Source organism: Egretta garzetta, unplaced genomic scaffold, assembly GCF_000687185.1.
Source record: "Egretta garzetta isolate BGI_Z169 unplaced genomic scaffold, ASM68718v1 scaffold244, whole genome shotgun sequence".
Taxonomy (NCBI): domain Eukaryota; kingdom Metazoa; phylum Chordata; class Aves; order Pelecaniformes; family Ardeidae; genus Egretta; species Egretta garzetta.
This window is the reverse complement of record NW_009259532.1, coordinates 234,182-250,185: the sequence shown is the minus strand read 5'-3', so window position 1 is coordinate 250,185 and position 16,004 is coordinate 234,182. Positions and strand designations below refer to the sequence as shown.

The 16,004-nt window shown below is 38.3% G+C and overlaps 1 protein-coding gene across 2 annotated transcripts in view; it reads left to right on the top strand.

The window, feature by feature from the left end:
* Window positions 1-16,004, top strand: part of HECW1 (HECT, C2 and WW domain containing E3 ubiquitin protein ligase 1) — a 177,320-nt gene that overhangs the window by 78,175 nt on the left and 83,141 nt on the right. For both annotated transcript variants that reach the window (XM_009637624.2, XM_009637623.2), the window contains exons 4-5: window positions 614-689; window positions 10,423-10,592. In XM_009637624.2, coding sequence (XP_009635919.1) covers window positions 614-689; window positions 10,423-10,592 — 246 coding nt within the window. The remainder of the gene's footprint in view (window positions 1-613; window positions 690-10,422; window positions 10,593-16,004) is intronic.

Below are 16,004 nucleotides of genomic sequence, written 5' to 3'. Positions count from 1 at the left end.
TGCCTGCTGATGCCCCAGGCACTGGCTTGAAGGTGTTCTTGTTTTCCAGTCCTGATCACGGCCAGAAGGTAGCCTGGGTCCTAATTTGCACAACCGCAGCCCACCAAGAAACTTGCTGGACCAAAGACTGACATTAAAACCTAGACTGTGGAGTACAAAGGGTCATCTATTCTTTTTTTTCTTTTTCCCCAGTTCACCCTTAGTGCTTATTGTTATCATAATTCACGGTTATTTTTTTGCACAGGGTATTAGTAAGCTCTTGGAAGCCTTTCTCACATGTATGCAATAAACTTTCTGGACCAAGAGTTTCTATACTAGTAATAAGATGTTATAAAGACAGAAGTTGTTTTCATTACACGCTACTTTTATCTCCTGTTTAATAAGCAGTTCCTTCGTATCATTCTGTTTTCTTAAGGAAAAGCCTCCAGGAAAGGATAACTTAGGCCTCTAGTGGTTATGTTATTACCTGGATAAAAACATTGTTTTGATTAATGGTCATCTAATTGATTCTTAGTTGTAAAACTAAGAATCTGTAAAAAAGACGGTTACCAAGTAATTTGTCTGTTCAGGAGTTATTGGAGACTACTCGCTCACCTTTTTTTTTTTTCAGCAGATTTTTAAAAGCATCACCAATGAAGATTCAATCCAGGGACAAGGAAGTCGGAGACTGATAAGTTTTTCATTGTCTGGTAAGTTATTGCTGATGTGAAAGTTTTAAGCCCAGAGAGTGGGAAACTGAAGTTACTAAAACCTTTCATGTACATGTGTATTTATGTATATGTACATGTATATATTTATGCATGGGGTTTTGCCTGTTCCTCTAGAAGTGACACTGAGACAGAGAATTAATATCTATGATTATTGCTTCCTTCAATGAGAGTTATGTGCTGAAGCGTCTTGTTCAGGTAGAGTTTTGAGGCCCCGTTAGGTTTTCCTGTCCATGATTAAATATGATACTATATATGTAGGACAGGGAAAGCAAGATCAAAGGCATACACTTCACTTATAGAGCAAAATGTGATTTGTGGTAGTCCTCTGTTTCTTGGAGAGCACATTCCACAGTCTTGGTCTGGACCTGAGGCAGATCCACGCGCCACGGTGCACAGGCTTGTCTGTATTGCTCAACAGAGACTTTCAGACTTCCTGAGCCAGAAGACTGCTCTCCTCTAAATTTTCTGAAGAACGTTCAGCCTCATTACTTGGCATGTCACTGCAGGTTTTAAAGGCTTAATATGTTCTCATGAAGCAGCTACGGACAATTTGATCTGGCTTTGGTAAAAACAATCTATAAATCACTTCTGTAGAAATAAATCAGTTTGTTAAAAGAGAGTAATTGTGAGCAAGGTTCTCATTTTGGAGTTTTATGCTTGCTAACTTGTTTCCATGGGTTTAAGCTCCTGGAAGAGAAAGAGAAAGATGCTGAACTTGACTTGGAAATTCTTTGAGGAAGTAGTATAGGGAAAAAAGAATTATTACAAGTGTAGGCCTTTCTGTATAAAGTCCTACACTTGGACAAGCGTTGTACTACATGATTGGTTTGGCTGTATGATTTATTTCAAGCTTCCCTCTAAGTTGTGTTAAAGTCAACTAGGACTTCCATATCTTTTCAGTATTAAGTGTGCAAGTCAGTGGGCAGTGTGGTTCTTGAGAGGTTATATATGCTGTATGGCAGGTTAGACTGACATGAGATGGGGCTCTTTTAACATATTACTTGTTTTTGCCAGGTTGGACACTGGGCACCCACCCAGTCATATTAATTTGATAAAACCATGAGGTTAGATCAACAGAAATAAAGAAGTAGTGTTAATATTTTTTCATGTTCTTAAATAATCTTACATGGAAAATGTTGCCCAGAATTAGTCACATTTTTTCATTCTCTCAGATTCTTTGGCCTAGCAGACCAAGAGATGTCAAGAGTAATAATTTGTGAGACTGCTGAATAATGTTGTCTCAGTGGGCTCTTTTATGAACTAAACTATCTAATTTACAGCTTGATTCAAAGTATACAAAGACTGTGCCATCTAATACATTTGGGATATCTTATTCTAGTGGTTCACAAGTAATTAATTTGCATTTATATCACATCCATATTAACAGCATCATCACAGCCAGGTATTTGAAAGGCTTTGAGCTCACAATTATTTTATCAAAAATATTTGGTATCAAAATAGCTTAATTCTAGTCTTTCTGAAATTAACAGATTAACACATAACAAGGATTTATTTAGTACTTTCTTACTTAGTCAACAAGAACAATAAAATGTTGTTGTCTCTATCAAAGTAAAATATTGCTATTCCTATATCTGTTATGCTAGCTAATAAAATGCAAATCAAGCCAGGCCTTCCAGAGGCATTGGAAGGAACTGGGATTCCTTTCCATTTGCATTACTATCACAGCAATAACCTCTCTGTTCTCATGAATCTTTTCAGCTCATATAGACTTCTCCTTTTCAATATCTATATTTTGGTACACTGTCACCTTCAGTGTCATTACTTAAAAACTAGGTTTCCAAATTGTTGTTGATTTAGTTGCAATTGAAAAAAAAAAAAAAACCAACCCAAAATGTAAGACCCTTAGTCTGACTGCAGACCATTGCGTTAGGTGCTGTACCAACACAGAGTCATTGTGCCCTAAGCAGTATTATCATCTAAAGAATGCGAGAAGAGCGATGCCTTCTACCATATCAATTTTTAAAAAGAAAAAAATCATTACAATGGGAGAGAAAAATCTCAAAAGTAGGCCAAATCACTAGAAGTGCTGAGCATCAGTCCATTTAAGCTGACTTGTATTGCTTGCTTGCCTAGATGCTTCAGTGAGACCCTACGTTAAAATGAACTGTGCAGAAACAGTTTCTTTCTAAAACTTGGTGACAAAGTGCTTTATTTCTATAGTTTTATTGGGTATTTGCTTGGACAAAATCCAACTGGTTCCACTGGAAGTTTTGCCTGAGAAAAAATTTCTGGATTGAATAAAAATGTCAAACAAAGAAAAAACTGATCCTTCAGAGCAAAAGGAGATTGCTAGCTTCTTGAGAATAGAAATAGCTGAGAGTTTGCTCAGCAGGAGGCTTTTTTTCTGTGTATTTGCTTCTTTGGAGACTGGAAGTTGGTCCTGTGAAAGGTGAGTTCAGATTAATAAGTTCATTAGCAACACTGCGAAGAAGATAATTTCCCATTATTAAGCTTCTTAATCGTTTATATGATGACTGTATTATTATAGCTTTCATTATTTAAAATACCAAGAGAAACATTGTAAGCCTAATTTAGCTAGATTAAATAAGTCTTTAAGGAAAGCTATGCAGCCACTTTGAATTTACTTTCCTGCATGACTTTTCTGCTGATACCAGTGAATGTCACACTTCTGATATGGTGGCTGGAAGTGTTGGAGCTCTCTCGCATGAATTACAGAAAGAAGAAATGTGCTAAGCCTCCCAAGATATACCAGACACTTCACTGAAGGTTCATGGTTTAGCAGCCATATAATGCATTTGCTGAAAGGCCTTGAAACCTTTCTGTTGGCTGGTATATTTAGAAAGTGTTATCGTGAGGTTTGCATGATATGCCTCCTAGCTATATGTGGCATCAAATAACTTTTTCAGGTTTTAATATTTCATATATCTCATGTGTTTGCACACTCTTTATTTACAAGTGTTCTTGTGGAACAAATGACCAGAATATCTAAATATTTCCCAAACATTCAAGCGTGTATCCTTATCGCACCTTTCTGAGAAATGTTGTTAGTTATTTTTGTGTGGCTTTCAGACCAGACATTCATGTAACATCAGTTGTCAGTTTATGGAAGTCAATGTATAAATCACAACTAAGAGTAGTATTAGGTCTCCTAAGCGTCATTTTGACAATAGTAGTTACTAATGAAATGCTTGATCAGAATGCAGGTATATAATGCACTTTTATCTTCCAACCATTTTTTGAAATTGTGACTGACTTTATAACAGGACTTCTGGCCACTACATTTTTTTTAGTATTGCTGTAAACCTGCCTCTTCTTCTGCCCTCCCCAAGTCAAGCTAACTTCCCCAGATGTATTATTTATAAACCTGAATTACTAATCACTTGACTTTTTCTTACCTGTCAGAGCTTGTGCGAAGGTGAGGTGACTTTCTACCATCTCCAGTATACCTGTGCCTACAAGTACTGCAGTGCTCTTGACTAACAGATTTAAAGGCCTCAAAAGGCTTTGGATTCAACTACTCCATTATCCTATAAAACACAGGCCACTTTGCTCCATGGTGTGGAGCTTTGTGTGAGTTTGGCTCAGGCGTATCTTATAGACAGGCATGTAGTCTGGATCTGAGGATACCAAGAGATGGTACTTTGTTCCGGTGTTTAATCGCTTGCAGTGATAAAAACTCCCCCTTGCTGTGTCAAGCTGTTCACATTAGCTGTTCAGACTTTTTCTGCGTTTTCCTTCTTGATGAAGACAACTAAAAAAGTAGCCTGTCTTTCAGCCATTTTTTAATAATTAATTTCTACGCTCCATTTATTAATAGACCTATTTTCTTCCTGATACCTCTGCTGCCCCTTCCTTTCACAAGTGAGAATCCCTTTCATTTCCCCTTGTAGTATTTCCAGCTAGAAAATTTTTTTTTCTCCTCTCTTCCACTGTCTTTAGTATTTTGCCTGGGAGCTTCATGTGACAGAACTGTTTTGGCTTATCTGATTCACTTAGTGTTTTGGTTTTGTTTTGTTTTGTTTTTTTAAATCTCAGATCTTTAAATACCTCCTTGTGCAACCAAACCAGCTGATTCTTTCTTTCTTACATTCCTTTTTAAAAGGAAAACGGAGTCTGTCTATAGATCTGTAGATTTCTGAGAGCAGAAAGAACCACTTTAGTTATCTGTTTTATACTCTTGTGTATCACCAGTTGCAGAACCTCATTCAGTAGCTGATCAAGTCAGTAATCTATTGTACATTATGTAGTATCTTTCTCAATTCTTCTGCATTATTTTGCTGGTTTGGATTTTAAGAGTTCCTATCACTGCACATTACTGTTTGATTTCTAAAATTCCTTAATATTTGCTTCTCAAAATCTAATACCAAATGCAATACTTCTGTGAATCTATGCTAACTTTCCTTACGATAAATTTTAGTATCATGTATTGCTGCATGAATCAGATTGGCATTTACAAGCCAATGCAATATGACTATGCTCTTACTGTCGAAAGGTTATTACACCACTAGCAGCTAAAATAATTTTTATTGCTTTAAAAGCACATAGCTGAGAGGCAATACCTCTGTGCCTCCTGTTGAATCTTGAGCAAGCAGTGTTTTGTTGTTCCTTCCTTTGAAGCCACCAGCATGTCTTAGGTAGCTCAGCCCAATATGTGAACTGCTACCCTCTAAGATAGGTTCTACTTGTTCTGGTCAAGGTCTGCCAAGTGCACTTCACAAAAGAAACGCTGATGTATTAGCACCCTGGAAATTATGTTACTTCATTGGTAGTCAACTGAGATACCAATCCTGTTAAAGTACATTTATGCAGTGTCAGACCTGAGTTGACAGCTCTTTGGGAATTTACAAAGGAAAACTGAAGGGGAATGTTGGAGCTGTCCATTGACATCCTAATTAGCAACTCTCTTGTGGTGGTGGATCATGAAGACAGTTTATTCTGCCTTGATACATGAACTATGAAGATCTCGGTAAGATGACAGTATTTTTACTTCCTACCATTAATGAGCATACATCCCATTTTGGTATTCATCAAGCTAAATCACAATCTAAATTGACTGTGGTCTTCCCAGCACCCTGGTAACTTTGCAGTAGAATCATAGACCCACAGAATAGTTTGGGTTGGAAGGGACCTTAAAGATCATCTAGATCCACCCCCACACCTCCCCCAATGGCTATGGGCAGGGACCCCTTCCACTAGACCCAGTTTCTCAAAGCCTCGTCCAACCTGGCCTTGAACACGTCCAGGGAGGGGGCATCCACAGCTTCTCTGGGGCAACCTGTTCCAGTGTCTCACCACCCTCCCAGTAAAGATTTTTTTCCTAGTGTCTAATCTAAATCTACCCTCTTTCAGTTTAAAACCATTACCCCTCGTTAGTTATGCATTTAGATACGTTCTGGGCAAGTTTGGCCTAATTCAAGATATTTTCATCTTCTCAGAAGGTCAGATGACTCATGAGGAATATGTATCATTTCCTAGTTCTGCAAACACATGGCTGGTACACTAAATAGGAAAAATGTGAATTCAATGAGTTGACCATGGAGTTGCTGGGGCTTAATGATCTCTCCCCCAAGGGTCAATATAGCTAGCTGCAAGTCATCCACTGAAATCAGTTGGATGATGCTTGGAAACATTAAGGACATTAAGTACTTGTTGTTCTTTGTTGGAAGGAATTTGCCAACTGTATTGGAATATCATTATCAGTTTCTCCAAACTAGTAGCTCTGCTACTCATTGGTCTTTGACCCTTCTGCTGGTTTGTAGACTCTGTCTACTTCAGTGAAGTAAGCTATGCACCATCAAGAGACTAGGTGGACTTGGTCTTCTTGGGACATGTTTATAAACTGTACAGAATATCCTTGTGTGTTAGTTCTAGGAAGGTTCTTCCAAAGCTCTTGGTCAAAGCTTCTCATCCCTTGGGGAGAGCATCTTCTAAACTCTTTAACTTAGAACTGATAGATTGATGACCAGACTAAAAGTAATTAATTTAGAAACGAGACTGCTCCAGATTCTGGTTCTCACTCTGATTCTCCATCCTTTTCTGTCATGCTTCTAGAAGCATGGGCAGCTCACCAGTAGCTCACAGGGAACTGAAATGCCATCTTCACAATAGTTTTGGTGATAATTACCATCAGAGAATCTCCTTGCTGAGCATGATAAAATTGTAGCATCATAGAATCCTAGGTTGCCAGGGACCTCAAGGATCATCTAGTCCAACCTGTCTAGGTAAGAGCACAGTCTAGACAAGATGGCCCAGCACCCTGTCCAGCTAAATCTTAAAAGTGTCCAAAAACGTGACTCACAAACCCAAATCATACCTCTCCCCTGATCTTTTGAAAGCTTAGTTATTTGTATGGAGGCAAAATCAAACATGGTAAAACATAGATGTGTTTGAGCTGTGTCTGTCAGAATCAATATACCCACCTGGTTCCATGTTTCACGAATAAATATATGCTAGTTTCCAGTTTGTTGCAAAGGTAGAGTCTCCATCACTATCCAGTCATCAGTGCCCCAATGTTTGTGATGCTGCATGGAAAATGGATTTGCAGAATGATCCTTTACAAGGCAGACAGGGAAGTCTATGGCCCACCTTAGGGACAGAGGCTACACTCATGCAAGTGACCTAGAACAAAGCTTCCTTAGGTCTCATCCAGACACCCAGAGATCAGAATATAGAAGTTGGAAAAAATTCATAATTCACTTGGGGGCAGCAGCAGGCAGCAGTTAGCATAAACCATTTTTGCACAACAAAGTTAGCCTAGCTGGATTAGGATGCATGTATTTACAATTACTGAAAGTCTGCAGCAGTGAAATAGTCTATGGTTGCTGTGTCTTCACCTGGATTCCTTCCTTCTGTCATCTTTCATGAGAGATGGCCTGACATTAAAACTGATAGATGTATATGATCTCTTTCACACTGAAGTGTGATTTATGAGTAAATGGGAAACTGACATATGGTATATTAATAACTTTTTTTAAGAGACTGGATGAAAATACATCCTTGCAAAACATAGATGAGTTATCTTGGTAGCATTTTCTCATATGCCTCCAAGAAATACACTGTAAAATTACAGGGTAGAGCAAGACACATCCAGGCCTTCTAGAATTCACTGGTTTCACCAAAGACTTAAATTCAGTTAGCCTTAAACCATCACTTAAATATTTATTATCTTCAGAACCTTTGTCTGAAGACAATACAGATAGGAGAGAAATACTTTCATTTGTGGAAGCAGAATAGCTGGGATTCTTCTGTTGGGATGTTACACAGCAGTGTAAGAGAGTACCTGAGCCCTTAGTTATGAAAAGTTACAGAATGCATAGGTTCCACTTCAAGTTAAATGGACTTCTTCCAGGTATCTGCAGATGCCCATGTAGCTTTATTTGGAGCTTTTGTATTTTTGATGCTCCATTTTTCACGGTGCTGAGAATTTGTGGTGAGATATGTCTGTATAACTGGAATATCTGTCCTTGAGAAATCTATTTCTGCTAACCATATGCATGCTTTGGACATTAAAAATTGAAGTTTCTAACTGTCATTTTTATTAAATTTGTTGTATTACGCAATTTAAGCAAGGAAATTACACAAAATTTCCTGTTGTGTGCTGAGCTAATTTTTTCTCATCTTAATACAATATGTAGGCTACTAAGGTCAGGAGTACCTTCAGTTACATGACTGTGTTTAATTCCCATAACTGGAAAGAGACTGGTAGGTCATCATAATATGTATGTTCTTTATGATACATAATATCAAGTATATATAATTGAGTGCTAGTTATTTTCTTTTCTGTCTGTCAATAGATAATTTCTTTGCATAGTGGTACCCAAAGATAGTGCAGTCTCTCTTTGAAGGAAAAAAAATCAGAAACATATACAGCAATAAATATTTCAGTGTCAGAATCTTTTGAGGAAACATCAGAGAGAAAGGAAATAAGATCCCAAAGGTCTTTCTCTCCTCTCACATGTTAGCAGCCTGACACTATTACACTGCTGGGCCTTGTCATTCATAGTATTTTTGCAATCTTGGTTTCTATTTCTGGAATGTATTTCTAACAGTACAACTTCCAAAGCCAAAGAGTTTGCCATATAGGATTTCAGCAGGGCTGATAGACAAGATACATGCTGGTTACATAGAGATTGTACACTCAGAAGAAAAATCAGCGTTATCAGTTTGAAACAGATAATCTTCTTTGTGTAATAGTGTTGCTAGGACCATAGCAGTGCATACTGTCAGCAAAGTACTGTCAGATAGGCTATTAGTAGTGATATCCTCTATTTTTTGTTAATTATTAGAGAATGTCACAGGAATTATATTGTTAAGATACAGTCTGTTTCAGGACCATCTGTCCAACAGCTTTTGAATATCTGCAACATGAATTGTGTGCTGGAATAGATGATTAAAACAAACCTGAACAAAAATGGTTCTTTTTACCTTGCACATTTTATTGTGTTGGCTATTACCATATGCTAAGGAAGTAAAATACAAATGGGTGAATCTTATCCCTGTTCTTGTTACAACTGTTTTCTGGAAAGAAAATGCTGATGTCGGTGTGGAATGTGTATGATTTTCAGAATCATCCAAAATATCTGCCTGGAGGGTCTCCCACAACCTGCCAGAATAATTGGGTTTTTAAACAGAAGAGAATTAAGACTGTGAAAATCAATGTTTTCAAAACCTGCCTAAAAAAAAAAAAATGTGTTTAAATTGAATGTTTAGGTATACATTTAAGCAGTTTTGGAAACTATTTTGACTAACAGCTTGTATCTCTTCAATACAGCAAAAGTAAGTAGCCGCAATGCAGTTCAGTGCTTATAGCCCTATGTGAAATACAGGAGGAGAATCTCCATGCAGAGTGGTGAAAAATAAATTAGCTACTGAACTCACTAATAGGAATAAGTGCTTATATTTTCCAAAGAAAGCTTAGAAATGCATCTGGAAAAAGAGAAGTCCAGAGGCTTTAGTTTGTAGCTCTTGAGACAAACTTAATGATAGATCTGTAGATTGGTTTGCATTTCATTGGCTTCACAGGGACAAATCGTAATGGACTTTGTGTCTGTCTTCAGAACATTATGAGTAAATGTTGAAATAAGTGCCTGGGGATTTTTTGTCTTTGTGATTCATATTATGCTCCATGGGAGTTCTGCAGCTAGAAAGCCATGCTTAAAATTTGGACATTACATTTGGATATTACATGCAAGAGTTTTCCTAATTTACTACAGGTAAAATTAACCCATGCAGGGAAGGAAACATTTTAAAGTGGAAAATAATGTAAAATGACTTCTTGAGTAGAAAAAAAGTGGTCTAAAAGCTGAGATTCATAGAAAGATAAAATTGACACCTAGGAGAAGTGGCATATGTTGGGTATCGAATGCCATGTCTGTGTGGTTAAATGAATGGATCTCTTTTTCAGAGCAGTCCTGCCACTGGAGTCAGGCTCAGGAAGTGCTTAGCTCCTTAGAAAAATCAACAGATCACTTAAGTTGCATAAATATTGATTTAGAAACCAGATCACTCGGCACAATCAGGTTGTAGAGTTTTCAATTTCATTATATAATCATTTGTAAATCCTAAATCACAAGATCATTATGGTTTGGCTATACGTTACCTCACATAGTGAGTTTTTTCACATTCTTGCCATATTATGTGAATTCCTTACCCGTTTCCTGTATGCTTCTTCTAACATCCCAGAGAGCTACTGGGAATGTGAAAAATAAACAGGTTATTTACTTTCTTTCAGATTTCCAGGCTTTTGGTCTGAAGAAAGGAATGTTCTTCAATCCAGATCCTTATCTGAAGATTTCCATCCAGCCTGGAAAACACAGCATTTTCCCAGCGCTTCCTCATCATGGACAGGAGAAGAGATCTAAGATCATGTGTAATACTGTTAACCCAGTCTGGCAAGGAGAGGTAAGCAGTTTGAGCGGTGAGCTGACACTTTTCTTAAAACATTGAAATTACTCTAGCAATAGCCCACCTTTTTTTTTTTTTTTATTTCCTTTCTTTGATAAATAGTTGTTGACCTTACTGTAGTTGATGTACTTCATGACTTCTTGTCTTAATGCAAAAGGCTTACTTAGCTACAAAGATGAATGGTACTTTCAAACTTTCAGTATGGGTTGTACTTTGTGGATGTAATTTATGAAGCTGTTAATTATCGAAGGCAGGCATAACCCAGAATTGAAAAATAAACTTGGATAGCGTAAAAGGCTGCTGCTAGATTGTCATAGTGTTTGTACACAGAGAGGAGACATTATATAAAGCAGAACAAGTGTAGCATGCAAATAAAAAGAGTCCAAGTGATTGAAAAGCATCAGTAGCAATATGAATTAAAGGGAACTTGGGCACATTTGCCCATCACCTTGAAGAAATACACTCTAGTCTGCGGCTTCTTGTTGGAAGGCCTTAGTAGGTATTGATGAGATCTGAGAGTTCACTTGCTGCCTGCTGTTTTTAAAGTATACCCGAAATGACAACAGACAGCAAAGAATAAGGAATCTCTTTGGAATTAAAGGAGCCTAATATAATGGGTGTGATTTACTACTGTTCTTTGTCAGACCAATATCTCCACTACTGGAAAGAGTAAAAGTAAATAAATAGACTAAATAGATTATTAAAATTAAAATGCAAATTGTAAAGTAGTTAGGGATAATTAGGTCAAACTGTATAGACGTGAAAGTGTGAGTGGGGAATAAAGACAGCAGAAATGCCACTGAATCCTACCTGGAGGAGGATAGTCAAGAAACTAGGTACCACATTAGGTTATGCAACAGGCGAGCCTACATGGGGGAGTTTATATGGTGGGGGGATGACCTCAAAACTACTCTGAGAAGAACACCTTCTAATAGGACTTAATTAAGTGGAAGGCCCTGTCGTGAGGCATCCACCAAGTCCTAACTTCTCTGTGGCTCCAAGCACCAGATGTCTCTGGCTGTGAGGGGTCCCAGGTCAAGCTGAGGAGCTAGAACTGACATGGAAGATCAGGCAGTTGGCAGAGATCTTTCAATAAAGTCCATAAGACACAGGCCTAGAGGGGGGCAGGCATGCAAGGGAAACTTGCTGTATGTGTATCACAGCACGTGTGATTGTGGGAGCTGGCAGCAAGCGTGGATGCCAGGAGCTGACACTCAAAGGAGGACACAGGATATGAATGTGGTTCCACCATTCTGTATCAGCCAGTTTATGGCTGAGGTGGCACACAGGCTGTCCTTATTCAAAGAGGGAAGTAGCTGCTGCGCTGATGGAGGCTGAAAATAGGCTTTCTAGAAGCACTCAATACTGGTCAGAAGTGTTCTCTGGACAAAGGCAACCCCCAGCCAATGTAATTGTTCTCGCTTCAAGGTCCTTTTGCACTGTTGGAAGATAAAATAACCAGAGAGTAAGAATGCAGCCCTGATAAAACGTCAAGGGTCTTCTCCTCAGGCCATGAGGGATGGCCGAGTTTATGGGTTGACATTTCTTTTCCAGTGGGGTTTGGCAGCAAGAGAAGGAGAAACAACAAAATGGCCTAATTATGGACATTGTAAAGCAAAAGAGCACCACTGGCTTCCAGCCTCTCTATTCAGCCCTCTGGTTTTCTGGATTGCATGCAAGCACACTGCTACTCCCTTCCTGTTGTTAGCCTGTTAGTAGCTAAGGAGTCTAAAACAGCGGAGCTGTCATTCAACATGTTTTCCTTCTGTATTCTCTTCAGCTGATATTGTCAAGTTTAACTGCATGCATTTGTGTTGCAGTCTATGCGCATCAGCTGGTCGGAAGTCTTCGTTTTGGTACTGAAAACCCACATTGGTTTCTATGGCACAGAAAACCCTAGGCCCGATTTTCTTCAACTTTGTCACTTTATGGGAAAACTGGTGCTGAATCATGGTGGTAGCCATTCTTCTGTCCACCCTTTTCACTGATGGATGTGAATATATGAAGTGAAATCATAGCCATTTGAAGCCATATGAAGAGAAATCATAACCATTTCATTAAATGGATCAGTCACTAGTTGTTTTCCCCAAAAAAAATTTTAGGCAATAAATTCTTTCAGAAGGGTGATTCTTTCCTAAGGTTCTCTGTCACTACATGTAAGTAGAAGCCAGACGTTTTTTTTTTTATTTTGTTTTGGTTTTTGGGTTTTTTTTCAGTTGAATGACATATCTAATTTGTTTTGGCTGCCAAACTTGAAAAAATCTGGAATAGGGTAATAAAACTATAGAAATAGCTGCAGACCAGGATCTTTATGTACGTTTTTGATTACCTTGAGCAAATTTGGAAGTGAAAGTGTTGACTGGGTTTTATAGGGCCTCAACACCAAAATAAAGTCCTACAGATTAGAGGTGATTAATTTACTTACATTAATTCATTCTGGTATTCCCCCTCATATACTTACCAGGTTATTCTATTTGCACAGTAACCACTTGCTTTATAAGAACACTCTGGGAGCACCATGATACCTCAGGCAATTTTTCATCTGCATCATGTAATATTGATGATCATCTTTTCACAGACCATTTGAATACTGTTCAGCACAAGTTATCCTGACTCAAAGCTCTTCTTCCATTGCTCTGTTTCGTGGTACTTTGTACAAGAGGACATAAGGAAATGGAAATTTCTTACTAGGAGAGAAGAGTAGCATATGACATTTTGATACTTGCAGCAGGGCTCTGCTTGATGTGGAAGAGCCTTCACGTGGAGAATTGTTCACTGAGACAGGTTAAAGCCCAGGTAGTATCTTCTGCTGGTAGAGAGGGGTCATTTTATGGTGTTTCTATATGTTTTCAAATACTCACAGAAGTACAAGATCAGATTCTGGTAAGCCAAAGTGCTGAACATTGCCGTGTGTAATAATGCCAAATGATAAATACTTTGGGGGAGATCCAGATGAGCTACTGATGGTGCATAGGCCTCTACAGTGTCAATGAGGAGAAGTAGGCAGCTGCAGAAAGTAAAAATAACAAGTGTCTTCAGACAGGGAACTTGTTACTGAATCAAGGTTCTTGGTCCTGCTTTTCTTACTCCTGGCTCTACTTTCAAACTGGTGCATTCTTCAGCAACACCTGTGCTGTTAAATGAAATGAGTTCCTGGACACCACATGCCACTGGACAGCTTAACTCTAAACTCCTAGGTTAAGCAGACGTTGTGCTGCCAGTCCACACAGTTGCAAGAGCATAGTGGGTGAGTTGTCCTACCATGTTGATTTGAGGTAAAATGCAAAGGAAATCTCAGAAGGAAGTGCCCACTTCTCAGATCTTCCATATAACTAGTAGAATTGACAAGGGTGAATGTTGATGTAGCTCTTCTAATATTGATATTAGAAAAATAATGACACTGTTCCCATATTGTTTCATATTGAGACAATGTATCTGCTGTCACATTCTTTGGAAAAACCTCCTTTAAGAAGATTTAATTTGTCAGCAAGTAGTAAAGTGATAGTCCAGACAAGCAACAGAGATCATTGGGGATCATAAGCAACAAAGCAAAGTGGTTTAAAAAGTAGTTCACATACCTCCAGCTGGTTAGCAAATTCTTTTGATGGTTTTGCAGATAAAGTACTTCAGGCCTCTGAGCTTTGCCTGAGATGTATTTATGGTATTTATTTCTTAACTGTGGCAGTTTGAGCTAACTGCTTCTTCAGGTTTTGTTCATTTACTAGTGAGAGCCTCAAGGAATGGGCAGTGAGATGACTATAAAAATTGGCTGTTGCAACCATCCAGCATATTTAAAGCACTAGGAAGTGTCATCTGTTAAATGACACATTGAATTTCAACTCTGATAATTCTAGCTCTGAAAGAGTAGATTGACTTAAAGTGGGAGCCCAGTACTAGGAGAAAAACTGCCTCAACCCTTTGCAGCTTTGCTGTTTGTTTCTTTGCCTCAGCCTTTACAAATATTGTTAAATTATAGCTGAGGCACAAAATAGTGTTTGGGATGACTGCTTTATCAGCCTGAAGATAGCTGCATTTCAGTGGTTAATTAATTGATGTGTCTAAGCAGAGGTGTTCAGTACTCTGTTGCAAGAGCACTGAACAAATAGTAGTTAAATGTGTGAGATTTGATAAACAGAATTACAGTATTTTCACACGTGTAACTTGTACTCTCTGCACCTCAGATAACCCACAACCTTTCAAAATACTGCACTTGAATAAATTCTCACACAACCTGTCTCTTCAGATTACTGACACAAAATCAGAAGAAGGAAACAGACAGGGGCTCGAATGCCAGAGGGAGGTGGTTTGGGGAGAGAGGGCTTCTGTAGTGCAGAACGTCATCAGGGATAGAAACATCGGGTTTGGATGCTGCCTGCAAGAATGCCAAGATGACAAGAATGTAACTGACTGTCTGAGTGCTGGTTTGTAACTGCTTTTCTTATGATGCAGTTTTGTAACTTGGGCACTGATTCTGTGATCATGAATGGTGGACTGGTGTGTGATGGACCACCCAGCAGTACTGGGACTGAAAGACACCTTGTCAAAGTAGCCAGATCATGCAATATGAGGTTTCTGTTATCTCTCTATTTCTCTTGAGGTTTTATATTGGCTGATAATTATGGGTGCTACCTGATGTAGCACAAACCTAGAGTGATGTAATCAGGGGATACTTGATCAAAGGTGAATCTTTCCAGAACCATTGAAGATGCTTTAATGTATTTGAATCAACAGTATTAATTTAAACTAAAACAGGTTATATCTGATCTGATTTTGATCTAATATTCAGAGCACTAGATGCTGATACTGTGGCCTCCCAGAATCGTTGCATGATTTCACCAGAAGTCCAAAATGAAAAAAGCAACAGGAACACCACACTGATTGAACTACTTATTTGTTTAACTTGGATAACCTTTTTCTTCCTTCTATTGGCAAACACAAAAGAATCTGCTGCAGAAACTTCAAGGTCTTTACACTTAAGCCTAAATCCAGTATAGGTGCAGTGAAATCCAGATCCTGAATTCAGTATGAGTTTTGCCAAAGGTGTCATTGGGGCTGAGTAAAGCCTTGTGGGTGGTAGATTCACTGTCTAACATTTCTGCACACATGACTAGGTAAAGTGTAAAACATAGTTTGACTACATAGAAAAGCTGTGATCTTACAGCTGCAGTTTTTTGAGTATCTGGTGACGATTGAAGTGTGAAAGCCCAAGACAACTTCAGTTTCTTCAGGAATGGGTTATGGGGTGAAAAAATGGTCTAGATTTTTTTTTAATATGTTATTCTGCTAGAAATGCATTTTAATTGCAACTTCTGCATCTAGTAGACTACCAGTCTTGCTAATTTTGTATTTTAGTGCTCATGAGAGTCCTCAAATATTTTCAATCTATGCTCTGCTAATAAATTTATAGAC